We start from the raw sequence: 21,003 nt of genomic DNA on the forward strand, positions 1-21,003 counted from the left end.
TAGCAACATGTTGTAGTTTGACAGAGAGCTGAGAGCTGGAGTCTCTCTGGCTGATTAACGGCTAATGAACTGATTAACAGACTGATTGATGAGCAGAGCTGAGTGATAACTCACTAACTGACCTGATTGATCAGTTAGAGACGACTGGAGCTGAAGTCACGTGACCAGACTCACTTTTAGTAGAGACGGCACCAGTCTGTGTCTTCATATTTACATTATTCATGATTTAAAATCTAAAATCTAAACCATATTTAATGTAGGGGAGACCGGGGTTGGTTGTCACAGTGCTCATTACTTAAATTTGAGCCCTGACTTCCTGTTCATTTTGCATTAGTCATTTTGTTGAATGCACACTAAACATTGAGGTGAGGACATATTTTATCATTTTTATGGGTCAGAGTAATTTTTCCTGTTTGTGTTATTTTTGTAATAACAGCTTATATGTTACTAGTCGTTTTACAATAAAACACTCATTAACAAAACAAAAGTGGTAGTTTTTGTTGTAGTCATCTTTTAGCCAGCAAGCTAATGCTATGTGGTAGTTAGCTTATAACATGTTTGTTAAATGGTCAGTTGGGGATGGTTGTCTCACTGCTCTGGGGGTTGGTTGTCACACATGTGACAGTGGCTTTCACAGTGAAATAATTTTATAGCACTGCAAATTCTTTCATTTTACTTCTCATTAGATAATTCAGAGAACTGATCACCTGCCTGAGTCTTATTATAGTTGGACATGTAGGCTACCTGTTCTTGATGCTGTTTGTTGTTGCCAAAAGAGGTAACTTATTCATAATGTTTGATCATTTGATCGTTCTCAGGGCGCTGGTGATTATTATCGAGGTGGTGATTCATTTCAAAAGTTATTTGGTGTGTCTAACTTGTGACAACCAGCCCCGGTCTCCCCTAAACAAAGTTTGGACTGAACAGAAGAACACAGCACAGACCCTGCTGAAGTCTCCTCCCACTGTCGTCATGGTGACACCAAGTTGTTACCATGGTTACACAAGCAGATACTTTAGTACAATGGTTCTCAAAGTGGGGTCTGGGGACCTTCAGGGGTCCGTGAGAAGGTTCAAATTGGTCCTCAACTTTTTCTTGAAATTTTACCGCTTTTTTCTAGAATTTTTAAAGTTTTTTGATAAACTTTTCTAGAAAATCTGTAACGTTTTTTTTTTTTTTTTTTAAAGAAATTTTACCACACGAAGAAGAGCAACTTCCGGTATGGATGTCCATACGGGTACTCTTGCTTTTTCTAGATTAAAAAAAACAAGTTTTTTTTTGGATAAATTTTTACTGGTTTCTTCTAGATTTTTTTTTTTTTTTTAATTTTACCACTTTTTCTAGATTAAAAAAACAACAACTTTTTTTGAGAAATTTTACTGGTTTCTTCTAGAATTAAAAAAAAAAAAAACTTTTTTGTTTTTTGGAGAAATGTTACCACTTTTTTCTAGAAAATGTTTTACTTTTCTTTTCTTTTTAAAAAAAAAAGCTGTACAGAAAAGAAAATTGAATTTGAGATGCAGGTCTGGGGACTGTCAGGGGTCCCTGAGAAGGTTCAAGTGGGTCCTCAACTTTTTCTTGAAATTTTACCACTTTTTCCTAAAACATTTTTTACTTGTTTTTTTTAAAAGAAATTTTAATTCTTTAATTCATTTTTATATTTTCTTTATCTTTCTTTTAAAAAAAAGATATTTTACCATTTTTTTCCAGAAAATTCTCTACAATTTTTCCAAAAAGTCATGCCATTGGCCTTAATTTGAACGTACATCGACTAAAAGAGAAACATTCTTCAGGCTCAGAACAAACATTAGTGTATTTCTGGTGTTTGCTTCAGGAGTGTGTCCAATGGGGGTCCGTGGTCTAATTTGTGTCAGTTTAGGGTCCTTGATGTAAAAAAAGTTTGAGAACCACTGGTTTAGTTGAACTATTTGAATTATCCTAAAGTTACTGAATTACATCACATGAACCAAAGTGAACCAAGATGTGACTGCAGCTGTGGTCTTGACTGGTCTGGAGAAAAAAACCCAGAGCAGGGTCTCTGCAGGTTTCACCAGCTCAAATTTAAGACTTTTTAAGACCTTTTTAAGACCATTATGGATGAAATTTAAGACCTATCATGACAAATAAAAAACGTACAAAAGAAATGCGGAGTCACAAAATTAGGAATTGATTATTTGCAATATATAAGTTGCGTGTTAGGCTTGTTTGTAGTTGAAAATACATTCAATAAAGCACAATGAAGTGTCGCAGGAGCATTTTATTGAGCATTTGCGGTAGCGAGGGCTCTACCATAACATTTTTCCCAAGGAGCACGCGCCTAAAGTGAACTATTTGGGGGCACAAAAAGAAATTGGGGAGCGAAATTAAAAATGTTTATGGAACATATTATTTATTTTAATTCAGTGGCAACCAACAGGCAGATGGCTTTAAGCCTTGAATAATGTTAAGGGTCAAACGTGACCCATTTTTACATTGGAGAACAGTAAAAACACAAACACTTCACCTTCTACTGTGACCCAGAATCTGAGATGTTCACAAGTCTTTTTTTGCAAGTCCAAGTCAAGTCTCAAGTCTCTAAAAAATAAAAGTCTCCTGTCTCTTCTGGTTAATGACCCTTCTATCATCTGCTGCTATCCGGTCTACTAAGAATACTGCACAGCTAAATCTAAGAAATTCAAAGCATTTACTGTAGGTCAGGGGTCTTCAACGTTTTCCAGGCCAAGGACCCCCAAACTGATGGAGAGATGGAGCGGGGACCCCCTACTTATATATATATTGTATAAAATTGTGTTTTATATTTAACTGGTCCTGTAGTGCCATACAGGGCTGTTGTATAGGGGAAAAAAGTGATGCTAATTCTAGGGGCCCAGCGCCCAGTAGGGCCCACAAAAACCCCAGTAGTCTAATCTTTGTATATGACTGAATTATTCTGCATAAGACCCTGACTAATAGTCATAGTAATGCTGCATTAGCATCAAAACAAAGTAGGCTAAATAAGAAATGATAATACAAACGTAGTCTATGAAAAAAAGTGGAAAAGTCAGGGGGCAGGGGCCCACTTTAGTATTCTTTCAGGGGGCCCAGGATTCCTAGCAACGGCCCTGGTGCCATATGCCAAAAGTACCATATTCTGGACTATAAATCACGCTTTTTTTTTAGGAGTTTGGCTGGTCATGGGACTCCTATATTTCAAAGGGACTTACATAAAAAATATATGCCATGTCATCTATGATCACAAGAGGTCACAACTACGCACGGTAACTGAACGCTGCTACTGCACCAATAAAAGAAGTTCACGACTAAACCATAAAAAGACAGAGAAAACAAAGCAGTGTTTCCCCTACTTTGTTTTTTTCTCGGGCTTTTTATGCATTTATTTTGAAAGGGCAGCTGGAGAGAGACGGGGCGCGGAGAGAAAGTGAGAGGGGGGGATAGACACGCAGCAATGGGACTGTCCGAGGGTCGCTGCAGCGGCCGTGCTCTACCAAGACTCGCGACTCACCCCCAACCGTCAGCGCCGCGGTCACCGGAGCTGATTCTGAGAACATTTACACCGGGCGCACCGTGTCATGTCTCGGTTCCACGGAGCGTTTCAGTGACGCTGCTTCATTGTCGCTGCGCTATGAGCAGACGTGGCGGCGCGCGTAAATGTCCCAGTCGTACGAGTGTGTGCTGTTAATTAACGAGTGTGTATGGAGAATGAAAACTAAAGTCCCATCGTTGTGTTGTGTAGCCGACGGTTCAGGGACCGAGTGTCACAGCACCATTGACAGTGGTGTGTGTGTGTGCGCGCGCCCGCGATGGGGCTGATTTTAGAGGGGTGAGCGAGAGAGAGTGAGAGAGAGACGGTGCGCCGTGTTTGTATCAGATACAATACAAAGGCTCACTGACACCTATGTTATAGGAAAACAAAGGAACTATGTAAAAATCTGATGTTCAGCAGCAGGGTACACCCCTATATTCACAATGGATCTTTTTTTCATAACTTTCATATCTTTTTTCATATTTTTTTTCCCTCAACCAAAACTTTCGCGACCCCCCTGCAGTACCTCCGCGGACCCCCTAGGGGTCGCGGACCCCCTGTTGAAGACCTCTGCTGTAGGTTATTATCACTCCTTTATCTATTAGCATACAGTATTGATCAGTTGTTTATTATATGATCACTTTAAACAGGATATTGCAATGCAATATGAAGAAAACACACAATGAAAGCTTTCCTTTAAAGGAAACTGTTCTGAGTCAAGAAAGAATCAAGGCTGCTCTTCCCCTCTGCACTGGCCTTTTCTTTTTCTTTTTCTTTTTTGCTTTGTTGAATTCAGAAAACCCAGATGAACAACATGGAAAATGATTTAGGCTGTTAATTATAGGTCATTAGATCTGGATGGTACCTATAGCTCACATCTTTATGTGCAGCAAAACCTTTCTGGAACCGCATGTTTCTGAGAGAAGAACTGGTTGTTGTTATTATTTTTTTAATTAGCTCCGTCAACGTGGGGGCGTGTCGACACGTCCAGACTTCCATACGGGCCTTATATTTCGCAGCAAAAACATAAATAAACAGGAGGATTTATAGTGGGGCAGATAAGCAAAATAATTGTGCGTTTTAATGACTAAAGCATGAAACTTTCAGCATTTCATCTACATACCCCAAGGTTTTCACAAAATCCTGGAGGGTCTGTATAATGTCGTACAAGAAAAAAGGCTAGAATATAAGTTATATTATTGAGTATTTAGTAGTAATATGTAGCCTAACACAGCCTCTTAGTCATTAAAACGCACAATTCCTTCCATATATGAGCTTATCTGCCCCACTATTAGCCTACAGTAGCCTGATATGTGCCAGTTATGCAGCAGCTAGTCCCCGTGAAGGAAGGTCTGACAACAAACGGACGTTGTACCTCACATGTAGCTGCTACGGACGGTGCCGCTATAAAAAAAAAATGTATATGCTTAAATGCTTTCTGTTGCTTTCTGTTAAATGCTTTCTGTTGTTCATCCTTTGATGTTAATGTCTGGATTTTACAAAACAGCAGTGGTTTTATTCTGAAGAAGAAAAAAACCGCCTGCTTTTTTGTTATTTTTTGCAAGTTGCAGTTTCTTGCAGTTCAACCTGAGTGTTTTACAGACCGTTTTATTCCTGACATGAATGCAACAAGCCCAGTTCAACAACAGTCAGTAACATGATGGCAGTACTGTACGTGTAATGTTGTTTTACGACACCGTGACTTTTCTCTAAGACAATAAATAATATGACTGTGACTCAATGTGGGAGACCAGATTATGTGGATTAAGTCCTGGGTAATTCAGAAGTAAATATATCAATTTGTTGATCGTTTCAAATACATATCACAATCTATTGATTATTACATTAAATAACACAGTTCATTATATAACTGATTTGCTCCATGATAAATAAATCCAAAATCCAAAATCAGACAAAGGGAATGGACTTAGAAACTCACAACAACTTAGTTGTAATGACTGTGGGATGTAAAACTGGGCCCTTATTTCCAGGGAATTCATTGTTTTAAATCATCACGTCCTGATTGACCTTTATGTCTCGGACTTCCAGAGCAGCTACAGCAGCGTTGTGACCTCAACCATCATGGTTGATGAGAGCAGAAATGTTGTTGTAGGCCTGTGCATATTCTCATTTGTCCAGGTCATAGTATTTCAAAGCAGGTTAAATCGAAAGCAACTGGACTTATACTGAGTCTCCAGACCAGTTGGACCAGTCCCAGCCTGGTCAGATGCGTAGAACTGATGAAGCCTCTTGGATGAAGGTGAAACGTCTTCAGACAAATAACTAAGTCCAGTTGCTTTCGATTTAACCTCCTTTGAGAAAAAAAAAAATTGTTGTAGTGAAAATGGGCGGGCTCGTGAATTTTTTTTGACACGAGTCAAAACGAGCGTTAACTCGCGTATCTCGCGTTTGGTCGCGCGTCAAAGCTCAAGCGAAAAAAAAGCGTTCCTCGTGTTTGGTGGGAAGCCCCCTTGTGGGTCTTCCCACCAAACACGATGAAATAGACGAAGACGCGATGGTCCCGATGGACGCGATGGTCCCGTCGCCATAAAAGAATCGCGTGTATTGCGTCGCAAAAAAAAAAAGTCGCGTATACCGCGTCGCGCGCCTAATCGCGTCTCGCGCCTAATCGCGTCTTTGCGTCACGGCCTTTTACACCGCGGACGTAACGAATAAACGGTGACGGTGTGAACGGACAACATAGAACAGGACCAGACGTGGCGTTGTTTCCTCTTTTCACCGACAGCTCCACTCTCCCTTACTTACACAACTACTGTTATTGTTGAGGCCAGAGAATTGTGGGATTTGTAGTTTTTGACCAATCGCAGGTTGTGCTCTTTCTGTTTTTGTGATTTTCCCGGTTCACACATGTATTTTTTTTTAGGGGCAAATGCGAGTGAAATGCTCGCCCATGGTGGGCATAAGAACATTTAAGACCTGTCTAAAATTATTTAAGACTTGAACACAATAATTCAACAAATTTAAGACATTTTAAGGCCTAAAATTTAGATTTTCAAATGTTAGACTTTTTAAGACCCCGTGGATACCCTGTTATTTCATATAAAAGTTTAAGTGCATACATATTTTATGATGCTGTGTATTTAAGGTGTAGGTTAATATACACACACCTCAGGAGGCCTGTCATTGATTGGTTAAGACCCCATTCACCTCATAACAGGTCACTCAACCATCACAGTGACTCTGAGCCACAATAATTACAGCCCAAATCCTGCATAGTTCTGCTTTAATGCCACCTTGAATTAAATTTAAGACCGAAAAAAGAATTTAAAAAATCCTATAAATATAAGCAATGGTTGTCAATCACTCACACAACTTTTACTCAAGGACAATGGAAAAATTAGCAGTTCTAAGTATTGAAATGAGTACCAGAAGGCTGTAGGAGGGCATACAGGTGCATCTCAATGAATTAGAATAAATGTAGACAAAATGTATAGAAAAAAGACCAATTTAAAAAAGCATTTTTAATATGGAAATGTTTGCTTTCTGATAAGTTTGTCCATCTATATGCTCTCAATACTTGGTGGGGGCTTTTTGACTTGAACTACTGGAAATAGAGTTTTCCGTGTTGTTATGGTGCATCTCAGTAAATTATTAGAATATAAATAAATAGATATTCTAATTTATTGAGATGCACCTGTATACCTGAAGATGCATACTGTATACCTGCAAACTCAGAAGGGGTGAAAAAGTCACCAAAAATGTGTGATTTTAACACATAAATGTACTCTGAGAAGAACATGAAGGGATCATTTGTTTCAGATAATAAAAAAAAAAGCACATTGAGTACTGACTGAGGTTCCTATCATTGTTGTGGCGACAGAGAACTTTAACCCATGAATTTAAGACCATTGAGTACTGTATTTAAGACCATCTTAGAATTTTCTAATAAATGTAATACTTTTTAAGGCCTTAATTTTAGATACATTAATTTAACACTTTTTAAGACTTTTTAAGGATCCGCGGAGACCCTGCAGAGACCGAGACCTTGAAGATGTGGACTGAAGTACAACAACACTAACACTTGAAGCAGAAGTAAGCGATATTTTTTGTGAATATAAGTCTTAAATAGTTATATCTTCCCACAGCAATCACTTACATAGAGTGTTTGGTCTGAAACACGGGTCTGTCAGTCACTCTGCTCTGCTCTGAGCCGAGGAGAAAACATTTCTTGTATCCTACAAGTTTTATCCAATGAGGAGAGAGAACGGCATAAAGGGGCAGTCCTCTCTGTGTGTGCAGCCAAGGGATGCGCCTGAATGTGGTGACGTAGGGACGAGGACCAATAGATCCATGACGAGGGCGGGGGCTGCTAACTCCGTCGGCTGACAAGACGTTATGGTGCGTTCAAGGCAACCCGTAACTCGTGTTTTTCCGACCTGTGAAGTCGTACCAGTTCGATCTGGTACGAGTTCACGGGTCAGAAGTTACGAGTGGCCGTTATAGTGACTTTCACAGGTAAAACAGGTCGGAAAAACACGAGTGGGTTGCCTGGAACGCTACAAAGTCGTAAGTCGTGACTTGAAGCTGTAATTTACGGTTTCAAAAGCCTGCCTGGAACGCAGCATTAGCCAAAACGACCGGATCGCTTACTTCTGCTTTAACTTCCCATAATGCATCGTGGTAAGTGGCGCGGCGTTTCAAATCATCAACAGAAACAAATTTAAAGAGCAGAAATGATTTTATTTGTTATTTACTCAGTGAAAATAAAAAGCTACAGCTGATTCTGACGTTTCCCTTTACAGAGTCATTGAACGCACCATCGACTAAAATACTTCATTTAACAAAATAAAAGTCCTTCAGAAACATCAGAGACGTGATGATGATGAGCGGTTTCTTCACCTTTAAGGCACTTTGGGTTTTTGTTTTTTTTAAACACACTGACCTTGGTCCATGGTGCTTTTATTTTGAAAGGGTCAGTGTGACAGGAAACCCTTGTTCATCACACACACACACACACACACGTGTCTAAGAGAAAGAAGCTGGTGACATCATCAGAGGTAGAGCACGACACGCTGCGTCCAATAGTACGATCACATCCGCGTCCTGCTGCTTTCGGCCAATCAGAGCTCAGAACAGTTAGCCTAGCTTAGCATAAGGTGGACTATGTGATACAAAGTTAATTTCCTGTTGATCGATTAATTATTACAGATATTTACCCCTCCCCCGCCCCCCGAACACACACACACACACACTCACACACACACACACATACATTCAACCTGAGTTTCTTCTTCTTCGTCCATCGTTCTGATAAATTATCATCATCATCATCATCATTATTATTATTGCTGGTGATTACAAAATAATAAAAGTCATTCAGACAGACAGACAGGAAGTAAAATACTGTATCCATGACGACGGAGAAGTCGTCGTCAAGCTCCTTCATCCTTCAGTTTTATCAAAAAATGATTTTGCGTTAAAACAAAAATAAGTTTCTTCAGTCACAAATATAAAATATTTTTCTTTATCTAAATAAATCGTCTTTTTCTTCTTTTTCTTCTTCCTCTTCTGCTGCAGACACACACAGACACACACACACACACGTACAAACACACACGTGTACATTACATCATATTTACAGACAGTCTGACTCCGCCCCCCCTCCCCCCTCTCGGTGCGGACGGAGTCGTCAGCTTCCCTTTGAGCATCCGACACAGGGGGATTGTGGGTAAGGCGTCTGTCCGCAGGTCAGGTGTGTAGTTTAGTACTGGATGTAGTCAGACTGAAGAGACTGAAACACACAGAAACACATGACATCACCATGACATCATCATGACATCACTGCACAGGTTAAAGGCAGCATCACATTACATAGGTTAAAAGTACAGAAGAGCATTAGCATTAGGGGATTAAGATTCTGAGTTTAAAGTTTACAACAGAGTTTTAAGGCCACATTGAGAAAATGTTTGTTTTTTTTTCCACAGACTTCGAGAATAAAGTCTCATTTCACCACTGAGCCCTACCCCTCCGTTTTGTGCGTTCGTGTGTAGGGGTAGGGGGAAGTGGTAGTGCTTTATACCCCTTCAAAACTGAGATTTTGCTGGTCGACCGGCCAACCTGTGTCGTCATCCCAGGGAAAGAAAAGACGATCGCTAATTAACTTACCCACAGGTTTTTAGAGGTTTACCACCGGCTGGTTAAATCCTTTTTAGGAGATAAATGTTGGTCTTGTTGATGAAATCTAACAATTGTGACAATAGCATTAGTTTGTTTGAATGAAAAGTGACTGTGTGAACTGGACAGAAGAGCAGCGCCTCGGGGCTCTGTAGCCAAATCCCCACATTTACATCAATAGGTAAATGTTTTACAATGAACCGATCAGTCTGCATTCAATTTTCTTTAATTTAATTAAGGTATACATAGTTCTACGGTTGACTTTCAACCCCTACTCCTTGTACGGTAGCTCCGTTTCAAGGGGGCAAGGGGTAAAAAAGAGAAATGGGATTGGGTCTTAGTTTTACGAGAAAAAAGTTATAGTTTTACGAGAATGAAGTGGCAGTTTTAACTCAGAGGTTACCACGGCAACTTGAGGTGGTTGCCAATGACGATAGAGGCCCCTCAGGCTGAGGCAGACAGAAACATGGGGAAAAAAGAGAGCGATTTTCTGCCTCTGCGCTGGTCTCACATTTGGGCTGATTCTGACAAAACGGCAGCTCCTATCAGAAAAAGAAGCAGACCGTGGTCGTCGTAAAGACTTCCTGAACGATTTGATATGATTTTGGTGTTTCTACAGTAAATATTTTGGAAACATTTGCAAGTTATAAACAGGGGTCCCCTCTGCTTCTCTCAGAAAATCTTTGTATTAGAGTCAATGAGGAGCAGGAAGGGATCTGGCTGCACAGAGAGGCTCACAGTTTAAATTCTGTAAGTCTCTCTGCTTTGATGAACACATTGTTAGAGAGAGGACAAGTTTGTCTACAACTGTGGAAAAAATCATGTGTGTAGAGTGTAAATTGTGGCTGTGAGCAGCGTGGAAAGAGAAAAGTTTCAGACAATTTCAGACAACTTCTCCCACTCTAACTGATGATGTCACCCACTCTAGCCTGAACATTCCGTGCAATACACACCCATTATAATCTCAACACTTCTCCAAAAATGATCATGGTCATTGAACAGTGATTGATCAAAAACTATAATACCTATCCAAACGTTGAATGATACACCAATAGACAAGACTTGTGTCTACATTTCAAGGTTTAAATGGAGTCTCTAGGTGAAAGTACGCCAGAGCAGTAGGTGTTTGAAAAACTCCAATAATTACTCTTTTTAACTACTCTTTTTTTTGGCTCGCTCCATTCACTTCAATGTAAATTCATATTCTGTAGAGAAAACTAACAGCTCAACGAATCAAACACGTTTTCATACACACCGAGGTCAGTGCCTTGGTGCGTTTGCCCCGTGGCCCTAATTGTGTTTGTTGAATATCTATGATTAAAGCTCATTTTCTCAAATAAAAACATGTTTAAAAAGCGGTAAAAAGTAGTGGAAATGTAATGTTGGGTCATCCGTATGGGGTAGGCAGGGGTCTAGGGGGTAGCTGCTGCTACGGCAACCTATGGAATAGAGAGGAGCTGATTGGTCAATTCGAAAAAGTGGAGATTTTTTCCATCTCTGTTCGCCACGAACCTCTGACCTCTGACCTCTGACCTGGATCCTTTAACTCAGCAGCAGCTTCATGTTGGTGAGTCAGTGACAGAACAGTGAACCACCAATAAACCACCAGTTAACAGTAAACCACCAATAAACCACCAGTTAACAGTGAACCACCAATAAACCACCAGTAAACCATCAGTAAACCACCAATAAACCATCAATAAACCACCAGTTAACAGTAAACCACCAATAAACCACCAGTAAACCACCAATAAACCACCAGTTAACAGTAAACCACCAATAAACCACCAGTAAACCACCAGTTAACAGTAAACCACCAATAAACCACCAGTAAACCACCAATAAACCACCAGTTAACAGTAAACCACCAATAAACCACCAGTTAACAGTAAACCACCAATAAACCACCAGTAAACCACCAATAAACCACCAGTTAACAGTAAACCACCAATAAACCACCATAAAACCACCAATAAACCACCAGTTAACAGTAAACCACCAATAAACCACCAGTTAACAGTAAACCACCAATAAACCAGCAGTTAACAACTGTGTAATAATCAGTACGATCGATCAGAGAGGAGCAGGTCACCAATAGTGAAACTGATCAAACCTATTGATCCAGTAAAGTGTCAGAAAAGTAATTTTGAAGAACAGCAGGTGAAGCGTCCAGTGTGTTAGTGTTAGGTGTGTTACAGGTAGAACCAATTAAAGTGTCAGACAGGTGAAGCAGGTGAAGCAGTAGAAGCGTCCAGTGTGTTAGTGATGTCACAACAGGTACAACCAATCAGGTGAGAGCTGCTGCTGCTGCTGTGTCAGAGGACTTACAGGTATGGAGCGGCTCAGGTATCGCCCCGTCGGTCCCGTCGGCCCCGTCACGCCGCCGCCGCCGTACGGCCCCGGGCCCCTGTAGCCGCCGTACGGAGCAGCGCCGTTGTTGTTGTTCACCTCCTGCTGCGTGCTGCTGCTGATGCTGCGGAGCCCGTTGCCGTAGCGACCGAGAGGAGAAGGCGGGGTCATGGGAGAAGGGGCGGGGCTTAGAGACACGGGGGAGGAAGAGGAGGAAGAGGAGGAGTAGGGAGACTTCCTGTCCTCCTCCAGGTCGGCAGCGTACAGGTCGCTGAGGGAGCTGGCCAATCGGGAGCCGAGGGCGGAGCTGAGGGGGCGGGGCATCACACATGACATCACACATGACATCACACATGACATCACACGGTCAGGTGAAGAGGAGGTGAGGAAGAGGAGGAGGAGGTGATGAAGAGGAGGTGAAGAGGAGGAGATGATGAAGAGGAGGAGATGAAAAGGAGGAGATGGAGTGGAGGGGGAGATGATGATGAAGAGGAGGAGGTGATGAAGATGAAGAGGAGGAGATGAAGAGGAGGTGATGAAGAGGAGGAGATGGAGAGGAGGAGTTCATGAAGATGAAGAGGAGGCGAGGAAGATAAGGAAGAGATGATGGAGATGAAGAGGAGGAGTTGATGAAGAGGAGGAAGTGATGACCGGGCATCCAAAACAACCCGGAGATACAGTACCAGCATCAAGACTGGAACTGCATTAGGTTACCTTGGTGGGTACCTCCAGGGATGGGGCTACCCTCGTGGGTAGCCCCATCCCTGTGGAGCTCAACTTTGGTCCTTTCTTCTTCTTCGCAACTTAATTGCACTGATCAATAAGCACTTTGTGATATCCTATGTACTTGAACACTCCACACTTTATGTAAAACTCATGTATTTGATTACTTATTTATTGCACTCGAATACTTTATTCCTTTAATTACTTAGACACATCTTAGCGCACTTCAGGTAGGCTTTTAAACTGTCATGTTGTTATGTACTTATCAGGGCTCCAGACTAACTTTTTTGACTAGGAGCACAGTGGCCCCTAACTTAAAATTTTAGAAGCGCAAGCAGAAAATGTAGGGGCGCACACCGAAATCGACTTGCAAAGTAAATTTTCACATTTCCTCTAATTTTCACTGTAGTACTGATAAATACTGCATAAATGCATAAACTATAATGTTTTAAATTCACATTTTTTGAAAATATAAAGTTAATGTTTAGGCTACACTGACCAATAACAGAACAAGTAGACACACCACTTGTGGTAAATTCATCCTAGAACAGAACCGCCCCCCCTCCCCCCTCCCTTGGGGGATAAGGTGCCTGTGTAGACCAGCCCAAGTTGGCCTCCTTGTCTGCTGACCCTGACTGAGCCACATGTGCACGGACTCCTTGGCATCTAACTCGTCGGAGCCCTGCTTATGTAGGATTACTAATTGCCATGTTTGTCGCAACCGTTTGTCTGTCAAATTGTTATTGCCATGTTTGTCGCTACAGGACTACAGATGGAAATTAGCGGCTCCGCTAAATCTGGTGCAGCCATCTTTTTATTGTCTCAATAATTAATGTCACTGCACATTGTCGTTTTTAAATAAATAAATAAATAAAAATAAGATGAGGAGATGGTTAAGAGGAAGTGATGAAGAGGTGATAAAGATGAAGAAGAGGTGATGAAGATGAAGAGGAGGAGGAGATGAAGATGAGGAAGAGGTGATGGAGAGGAGGAGATGATGAAGATGATGAAGAGGAGGAGACCCACCTCCTGAAGTTGGACGCTGACGATGAAGAGCTGCGGCCGATCCTCTTGGCGGCGGCGGAAGCAGAGGATGCTGGGAACTTGGAGGACTTGAGAGGAGAGGAGGGACCCTGAGCCACGCCCCCCGACAACCTGGACACACACACACACACACACACACACACACACACACACACACACACACACAGGTCAGAGTGAAGCTTGGTCAGTGTTAAAGGGATAGTTCAACATTTTGGCAAATTGGCAAACATTGCCATAATCCCTATAGTCATAGCAGTAGGTTCGTTACCTTTAATTGTCGGGGCAAGCTATTTTTAGAACGGCGGAGCAGAGCCGTGAGCTGCTCAGAGCTACGCTATGAGTTTCCCTCATCAAACTCATCAAATACACAATCCAACAACTCCACAACGCTCTGGTGGACAAGTTGTGAGCTGCACATTCACCACGCTATGAGATAATAACACAACGTTAACAGACAGAGTTGTTTTAGAGGTAAATTCATGCAAAACCACTGATGCACGTTGCCTTCAGGGACAGTTATTCATCAAGCAGTCTCTGAATTTCCCTCTAAAACAACTCTGTCTGGTAACGTTGTGTTATTATCTCATAGCGTGGTGAATGTGCAGCTCACAACTTGTCCACCAGAGCGTTGTGGAGTTGTTGGATTGTGTATTTGATGAGTTTGATGAAGAAAGAAATCCCATAATGAGCCTCCGTAGCGTAGCTCTGAGCAGCTCACGGCTCTGCTCCACCGTTCTAAAAATAGCTTGCACCGACAATTAAAGGTAACGAACCTACTGCTACGACTATAGGGATTATGGCGATGGGCCAATTTGACAAAATGATGAACTATCCCTTTAACCTGTCTGGTTCTGTTCTACTGGACTCGGACCGGTACCTGAGCGGCTGAGACGCAGATCTGCTGTGGATCTTCATCTCCTCCACTCTGAAACAACAGAACACACACGTCCGTTTACAGACACACACACATCCTCAACCCCCCCAGAGCAGTATAGGCAGATGCTAAGGGCGCCGTCCATCCACTGACGACCTGTCAATCAAAACAACAGCTGTGAAGCGCTTCGAACTAGGACTGTCAATGAATATTTGAAATTCAAATGTATATTCGAATCATAGTGATAAAAATGAAATTCGAATATTAAAATATGATATTCGAATATTAATAATTTATTTTTAAATTATCTTCACGCGCACAACCACAACAACAGCAACTACAACTTCCTCCTACAAATGCACGGTCGTCGGTGTGACGTGCAGAACGCAGCAGGACGCAGCAGGACGACTCCTCTAGGGCTGACCTCCAAAAGTCGACTATTCGACGATTCGATTCGGAGGGGTCTGATTCGACTATGAACCTCGTAGTCGAATTTACATAAGACCCTACCATTCTGACTATATGGGGGTGCCCACGGCTGCTGAGCATAAATTGTTACATAGAATGTCTTTTTTCGTTATAAAAAGCCTATTTTGATACAAAACCTGCCTACTTTCTGTTAATAAAGAGTTCAAAATGATGTGTGCGTTTAAACGGTAGTCTTAGCTTCTTACTACGTATTAATAAATCACCCACTGCAGTTGCACAATCAAATGAGCGGAGGTTTTTTTTTTTTCAAATGAGCGGAGGTGAGCAGTAGGACCGTCAAAGTCACGGTACTCAGAAGTCACTGCAGAACACTCACTGAGTGGCAAAAAGACGAGAGGCAGAGCCGCCAAAGTTTAAAATCAAGGAAGTCTGACAGTCTAACTTTGTCAGCATTTATCATGCATGACCTGACAGAACAGCAAAACATTGTGAGGAAGGATACATCTGACTTTGACCGAGTTACATTCAAGAACCTGCTTTCAATCACGGAAAATAAATTAACTCCAGCGGTGATTTTTTTTTTCGATGGATCAGCTGTGTTTACCTTTCAAGTGTCAATAGTTGTGATGGTTAGACAGATGAATTAGTCCCTAACACATCCTAAAGTTTGACATGTCAGAGTTTTTCAGAAGAGGAACTTGTTTTTTTTCCGACTTCCGAGTTGTCATGAACGCACCATCAGTGTCGGGAGTCACAGCTGTAATCTCGTCCCTCTGCAGCCTGTCTGTCTCTCTGCCGGTGCCGCGGTCACACTGTGTGTGTTACAGGATTGATTAACGTAATGTACGGATTGTCGAGTCCTTCTGACCTCCGTTTGTTTTGAAACTACATGTTTTACCCGGTTTCTCTGTGTCCACGACCACCGCTATCCTTCACCACGTTGAGGGATGTTTGATTTGCCACTCACAGTCCGAGCAAAAGGAGCGTTGTCCAGGGCAACGTGACATAAACGCACTCTGGCTCACAATGGCTACTAAACATCATCCAAAGTGTGGAAAATAAATAAAGGTATTTGTTTTACACCTACCATATGTTTTGGGTGTTTTAGCTCTTTTGTTTGAAACGGGAAAAAGTCGCAAATTTGCTGCTATCTAAAAAAAAAAAAAAAAAAAGGTTCGACGATCAGTCGACTACGGCAAAATCTGACGAATCAGATTCGATGAGTTTCATGTCTCAGACCGGATCATGTCAATCCAGCTGCAGAAATATCCGGGGGACGGGTTTTCCCAAACTACTGAGTGACAGCGTTAATCGCGCATTAAAAAAAATCGTGCCGTTCACTGAGAGCTGTGATGATCCTCTGCACTTCATCACGACTGTACTTGATCCGCGTTATAAGGATCATTACTTGGATGTGGGAAGAAAACATGCTGGCTCTTATCCCGTTTCCCGAGCGAGCTGTTTGCTCGCGTCATCACAAAAAGTTTGACATGAATTGATAAAGGCCGAGTAAAACGACGTCTTTTTCACGTATTAATATGCATATAATGTCGTTGCTGATTTGCATTGTGTAGCTGTTTGTTTTGTGTAATGTAAGCTGTTCAAAACGTGTTTGACATGCGCTGATAATAAATACAGGCTACCGCTATAAAAGTCCATCTCTTTGTATTGATTTTTGGAGAAAATGTGAAAAAATAGATATTCGATTTTTATTCGAATATCTGTTTTTTTTAAGAGGCAATATTCGAACCTCATTTCTGCCATTCGTTGACAGCCCTACTTCGAACCCGCAGAAGCATTAGGAGAGAGAGAAGCAGTGAGGATGACGATGGTCCTTCAGAGGCTGAAAGTTCTGACTCATTTGATGAGGAAGATTATGAAAAAAAGAAGAGAGAGTTGAGACTTCAGTCTGCTCAGACAGCAGGGCCACAGCTCCAACTCTGTATATATATATATATATATATATATATTTTTTTTTTTTACCTCTCAAACCACAGTGACAACACATATAGGGTACATTATATAGGCTAAATATTGTAAATGTTGTGTGTTTTTTGTCTGTTTAGTTGATATTTTGTTTGGAGAAAAAAAAGAGCTAATTTCTCATTTAGGGCTACACACATCTCATGAAGTTTGAAATGTAACGTGAAGTCAATATTTAGCTTCTTTTATCTCACATTCGAGACATTTGGTGAAAATAGAATGACAGATTAGCCTGCCAAGCCAGACTACATCATTAACATGTCTAGTCTGGCAACGAGCGGTAGACCTCGGCTCAATCCAGGGGGCGGGATGAAGGCTGTCTTTCAAACTGCCTCTGCACCAATAGGGTAGCGCTACGACCAATCAGAGCAAAGAGCAGGATGACGTTAGCCTGACAAGCCAATTAAAATGTATGTCGTCATGGCGTTAAGCCGCCCAACGACTCTCTAAACAGATAGAGCGCTGTGATTGGTGAACACAATCGGTGTTCGAGACTCAAAAAGTTCCTATGGCTCGTTTCTAGACCCACCTACGGAGCAAAGAGATTTGCTGCCGCTAGGGTGCAGCTAGATTTCTAGGCTAATGACAGATAACATTTATGCTCAAAAAGCGATTTCACAAAATTTCATTTTAACTTGTTTTCTACACTCATCTATTAGCCATTATTCACACAGTATATTCCACTGCTTTTGTGAAGCTAAGACAGGGGTCGGCAACCCAAAATGTTGAAAGAGCCATATTGGACCAAAAAAAACAAAAACAAATATGTCTGGAGCCGCAAAAAATTAAAAGCCTTATATAACCCTTATAATGAAGGCAACGCATAGTAGCTATATTAGCTTATCAAAATGACTAAATTAACTACAAATACATAATGAGCCTTCATGATTAAATGTTTATTTTTCCTGCAGTGCATTCTGTAGAGAATGACTCACCACGTGACTACTCTGTTGCGCGATGCCGCCTCAAGTTTAACTTCATTACAATATCAATTAATTATGTTTCATTGCTTTGATGAAATTAAAGAAAAGCAATAAAGAAATCAGATTTTTGATGTCGTTTTTATTTTGAGGATCCGAAAAAACAGCATAACATGCCCCTTATCGGCAACAGAGTGCAATAAAACGTAGTCTGCATTTATAAAAATAAAACATCAGCCTTTTGAAAAGGTAAAGTATATAAAATCAAATTAATACAGTCCAAGTTTGACGTCTGTGCAATAAAGACATCACATTTTTGATGTTTTTATCTTGAGGATTCGAAAAAAAAAAAACCAGCATAACGTCCCCCTTATCTGGGCAACAGTGCAATAAAACACAGCCTGCATTTATAAAAATAAAACATCAGCCTTTTGAAGTATATAAAATCAAATAGTTCAAGTTTGACGTCTGTGCAATAAAGAAATCAGATTTTTGATGTTGTTTTTATCTTCGAAAAAACAGCAACAAAATGGGACGTGCATAACGTGCCCCTTAACTGGGCAACAGAGTGCAATAAAATGCAACATGAATTTATAAAAATAAAACATCAGCAGCCTTTTGAAAAATAGGCTATATAAAATCTAATGAATAGCTACAGTTCAAGTTTGACGTCTGTGCAAATGCAGGTCAGTGCAAGGGTAAAACGAAGCAGCATCCTCTTCTCTTTTGACACGCAACCAACGCAGCTATCCTCGGACCTGAGCAACAAAACACAATAATATCCCTAAGTGTCATTCCAAATATATAATCAGATATCACTTTAAAAAACAGCCACTTTGTTACTAAATATGTGCCTATGACAGGATTGTGTTCTTACCCATTTAATGTGACTTCTGTTTTCGGGCATCACTGGTCAGCTTCTCAACATCTGGCATGTAAGATGTAACTTTAATCTTGACGCAGGACTGCAAGCTCTCATCTGTGAGGCGGGTGCGATATTTTGATTTGATGTAGTTCATGTTTGAGAATATCTGCTCGCACAGGTATGTTGATCCAAAGATGGATAATACTGCAAATGCATATGTCTTCATGTTGTTATAACTGTCAGGAAGAGCATTCCATGTGTCATAGACAAGTTTCTCGGGTGTTGGGAGGCTTTCAATTTCGCTCCATTTGTGGCTGTGGGCAAGCTGGGCTTTCTGGCGAGTGACGTCTTCAATCTCGGCTGTCAGACGTTTGAATTTGGACACCCATAAATCTTTGTCGGCAATATCAGCCATTTCCATCTCAAGGTCAGCTTGATTTACTCCTGGGAATGTGCTCAACAAGGACGGGTCAAGCTCCAGGGGTGTGACAGGGAAAGACAGTGTCATTTTTTCCTTTCGGAACTCGCAAAATCTGTTCCCAAATGCAGTTTGCATATCAACGATTGCACCTTGCAAATAATCACCGTTGAGTGTGTGATCGTGATGGGCTTCTTTGAATTGTCTCAGGGAGGGGAAGTGGGAGAACGTGCCTCGCTGTACATCTCTGGCAAAGACAGTCAGCTTGCGCTCGAATGATAGAACAGCTTCCAGCATTTGCAGTGCAGTGTTTCCCCGCCCCTGCAGACTTTCATTCAACTTGTTCAGGTGGCTTGTCATATCCACCATAAAGTGCAATTTTTCGAGCCACTCAGTATCTTCAAGTTGCGGATAGTTCAGGTCTTTGCTTTTCAGGAATGTTTTCACGTGCTCTAAACAAGCGACAAAGCGGCGCAAAACCTCACCCCTGGACAGCCATCGGACTTTGTTGTGTAGCAGGAGATCGGAATATTCGCTGTCAACTTCATCAAGCAATGCACGGAACTGACGGTGGTTCAATGCTTTTGCAATTATCTTGTTCACCATCGCGATCACAAGGTTCATCACCGCCATACACTCCGATGGGAATGTTTGTGCACACAGTGCCTCTTGATGCAAGATGCAGTGGAATGCAAGCAGATTTCGATCCAATGCTTTCTGTAGCAAAGTCACAAACCCCCTTTTTGATCCTCTCATGCTGGGTGCCCCATCTGTAGCCACTGAAATCAGGTGGTTGGTGTTTATCCCATTGTCATTTAAACACTTCAGCACAGCCTCACATATGTCTTCCCCCCGTGTTTGGCCTTTCAGTGGTATTAATTGGATCATTTCTTCTTGCGGCCCATTTGCGTTCACATACCTGCATAAAAGCGCAGTCTGTTCAATATCGACCACATCACAGGACTCATCACAGGCAATTGAGTATGCTGGCGCTGAATTAATGTCCTTGATTTGCTGATCGGTGATGTTGCCTGCCATTTTAATTGCCCTTTCCTTCACTGTCTTAGCGGAGAGAGGCATGTCTTTAATTTTTTGTATTATCTCGGTTTTGTTTTTGAAGTCTGCAAATAGGTGTTCTGACACGTTGATGAATGACTCCTTCATGTACTCACCATCTGTGAACGGTTTGCCACGTTTTATTATCTCCCGGGCTGCAACAAAACTTGCAGCAGTAGTGGAGTTTGGAGATGCAATCCACTTCTTAAATCTATTTTTCCGCTCCTCTAATTTCTGCAGAAGTAATGCAATCGCACTTTTTCTCTCACTCCCAACTGGGTACTCGGCTGCAAATGTGGCATGCTTTCCCTGAAAATGTCTTTCCACATTGCTCTTTTTGTTATTGGACAACTTCTCGCTACAGAGCAAACATTCAGGCAATCCTTCCGCATTGGAAATGAATGCAAATGATTCGGTCCAAGAAACGTTAAATCCTCTGTTCTCCTCAGTTATTTTTCTCCTTTTTCCTTTGGGATCCATAGCCCATCACGCATCCGCCGGTTTGTTTACAACAGCCACCTGCCTGGCATCCCGCCCTGCTGATAGAGACCTGTGTCGCAGGCTATGACGTAAATATTCGTTGACAGAAATGTTGAAATTGAATATTTATTCTACACATTTTTACAGCATTGGAAAACGTTAAGAATGTTTGTCCTCCTACAGAAACCATATTAAAACAAAAAA

General features: G+C 41.5%; 1 protein-coding gene across 2 annotated transcripts in view; it reads right to left on the minus strand.

Moving 5' to 3' along the window:
• Positions 1-8,885: 8,885 nt before the first annotated feature.
• Positions 8,886-21,003, minus strand: part of cdc14ab (cell division cycle 14Ab) — a 28,706-nt gene continuing 16,588 nt past the window's right edge. Inside the window, exons 12-15 of one of the 2 annotated variants that reach the window (XM_085775194.1) lie at positions 14,652-14,699; positions 13,757-13,885; positions 11,987-12,314; positions 8,886-9,275 (exon numbers count right to left, since the gene is read on the minus strand). In XM_085775194.1, coding sequence (XP_085631320.1) covers positions 9,246-9,275; positions 11,987-12,314; positions 13,757-13,885; positions 14,652-14,699 — 535 coding nt within the window. In that variant the 3' untranslated portion in view covers positions 8,886-9,245. The remainder of the gene's footprint in view (positions 9,276-11,986; positions 12,315-13,756; positions 13,886-14,651; positions 14,700-21,003) is intronic. The other variant, XM_085775195.1, reaches the window with a different exon arrangement.

The sequence above is a fragment of the Trachurus japonicus genome, chromosome 4 (genome assembly GCF_045865225.1).
Source record: "Trachurus japonicus isolate A0001 chromosome 4, Traja_1.0".
Taxonomy (NCBI): Eukaryota; Metazoa; Chordata; class Actinopteri; order Carangiformes; family Carangidae; genus Trachurus; species Trachurus japonicus.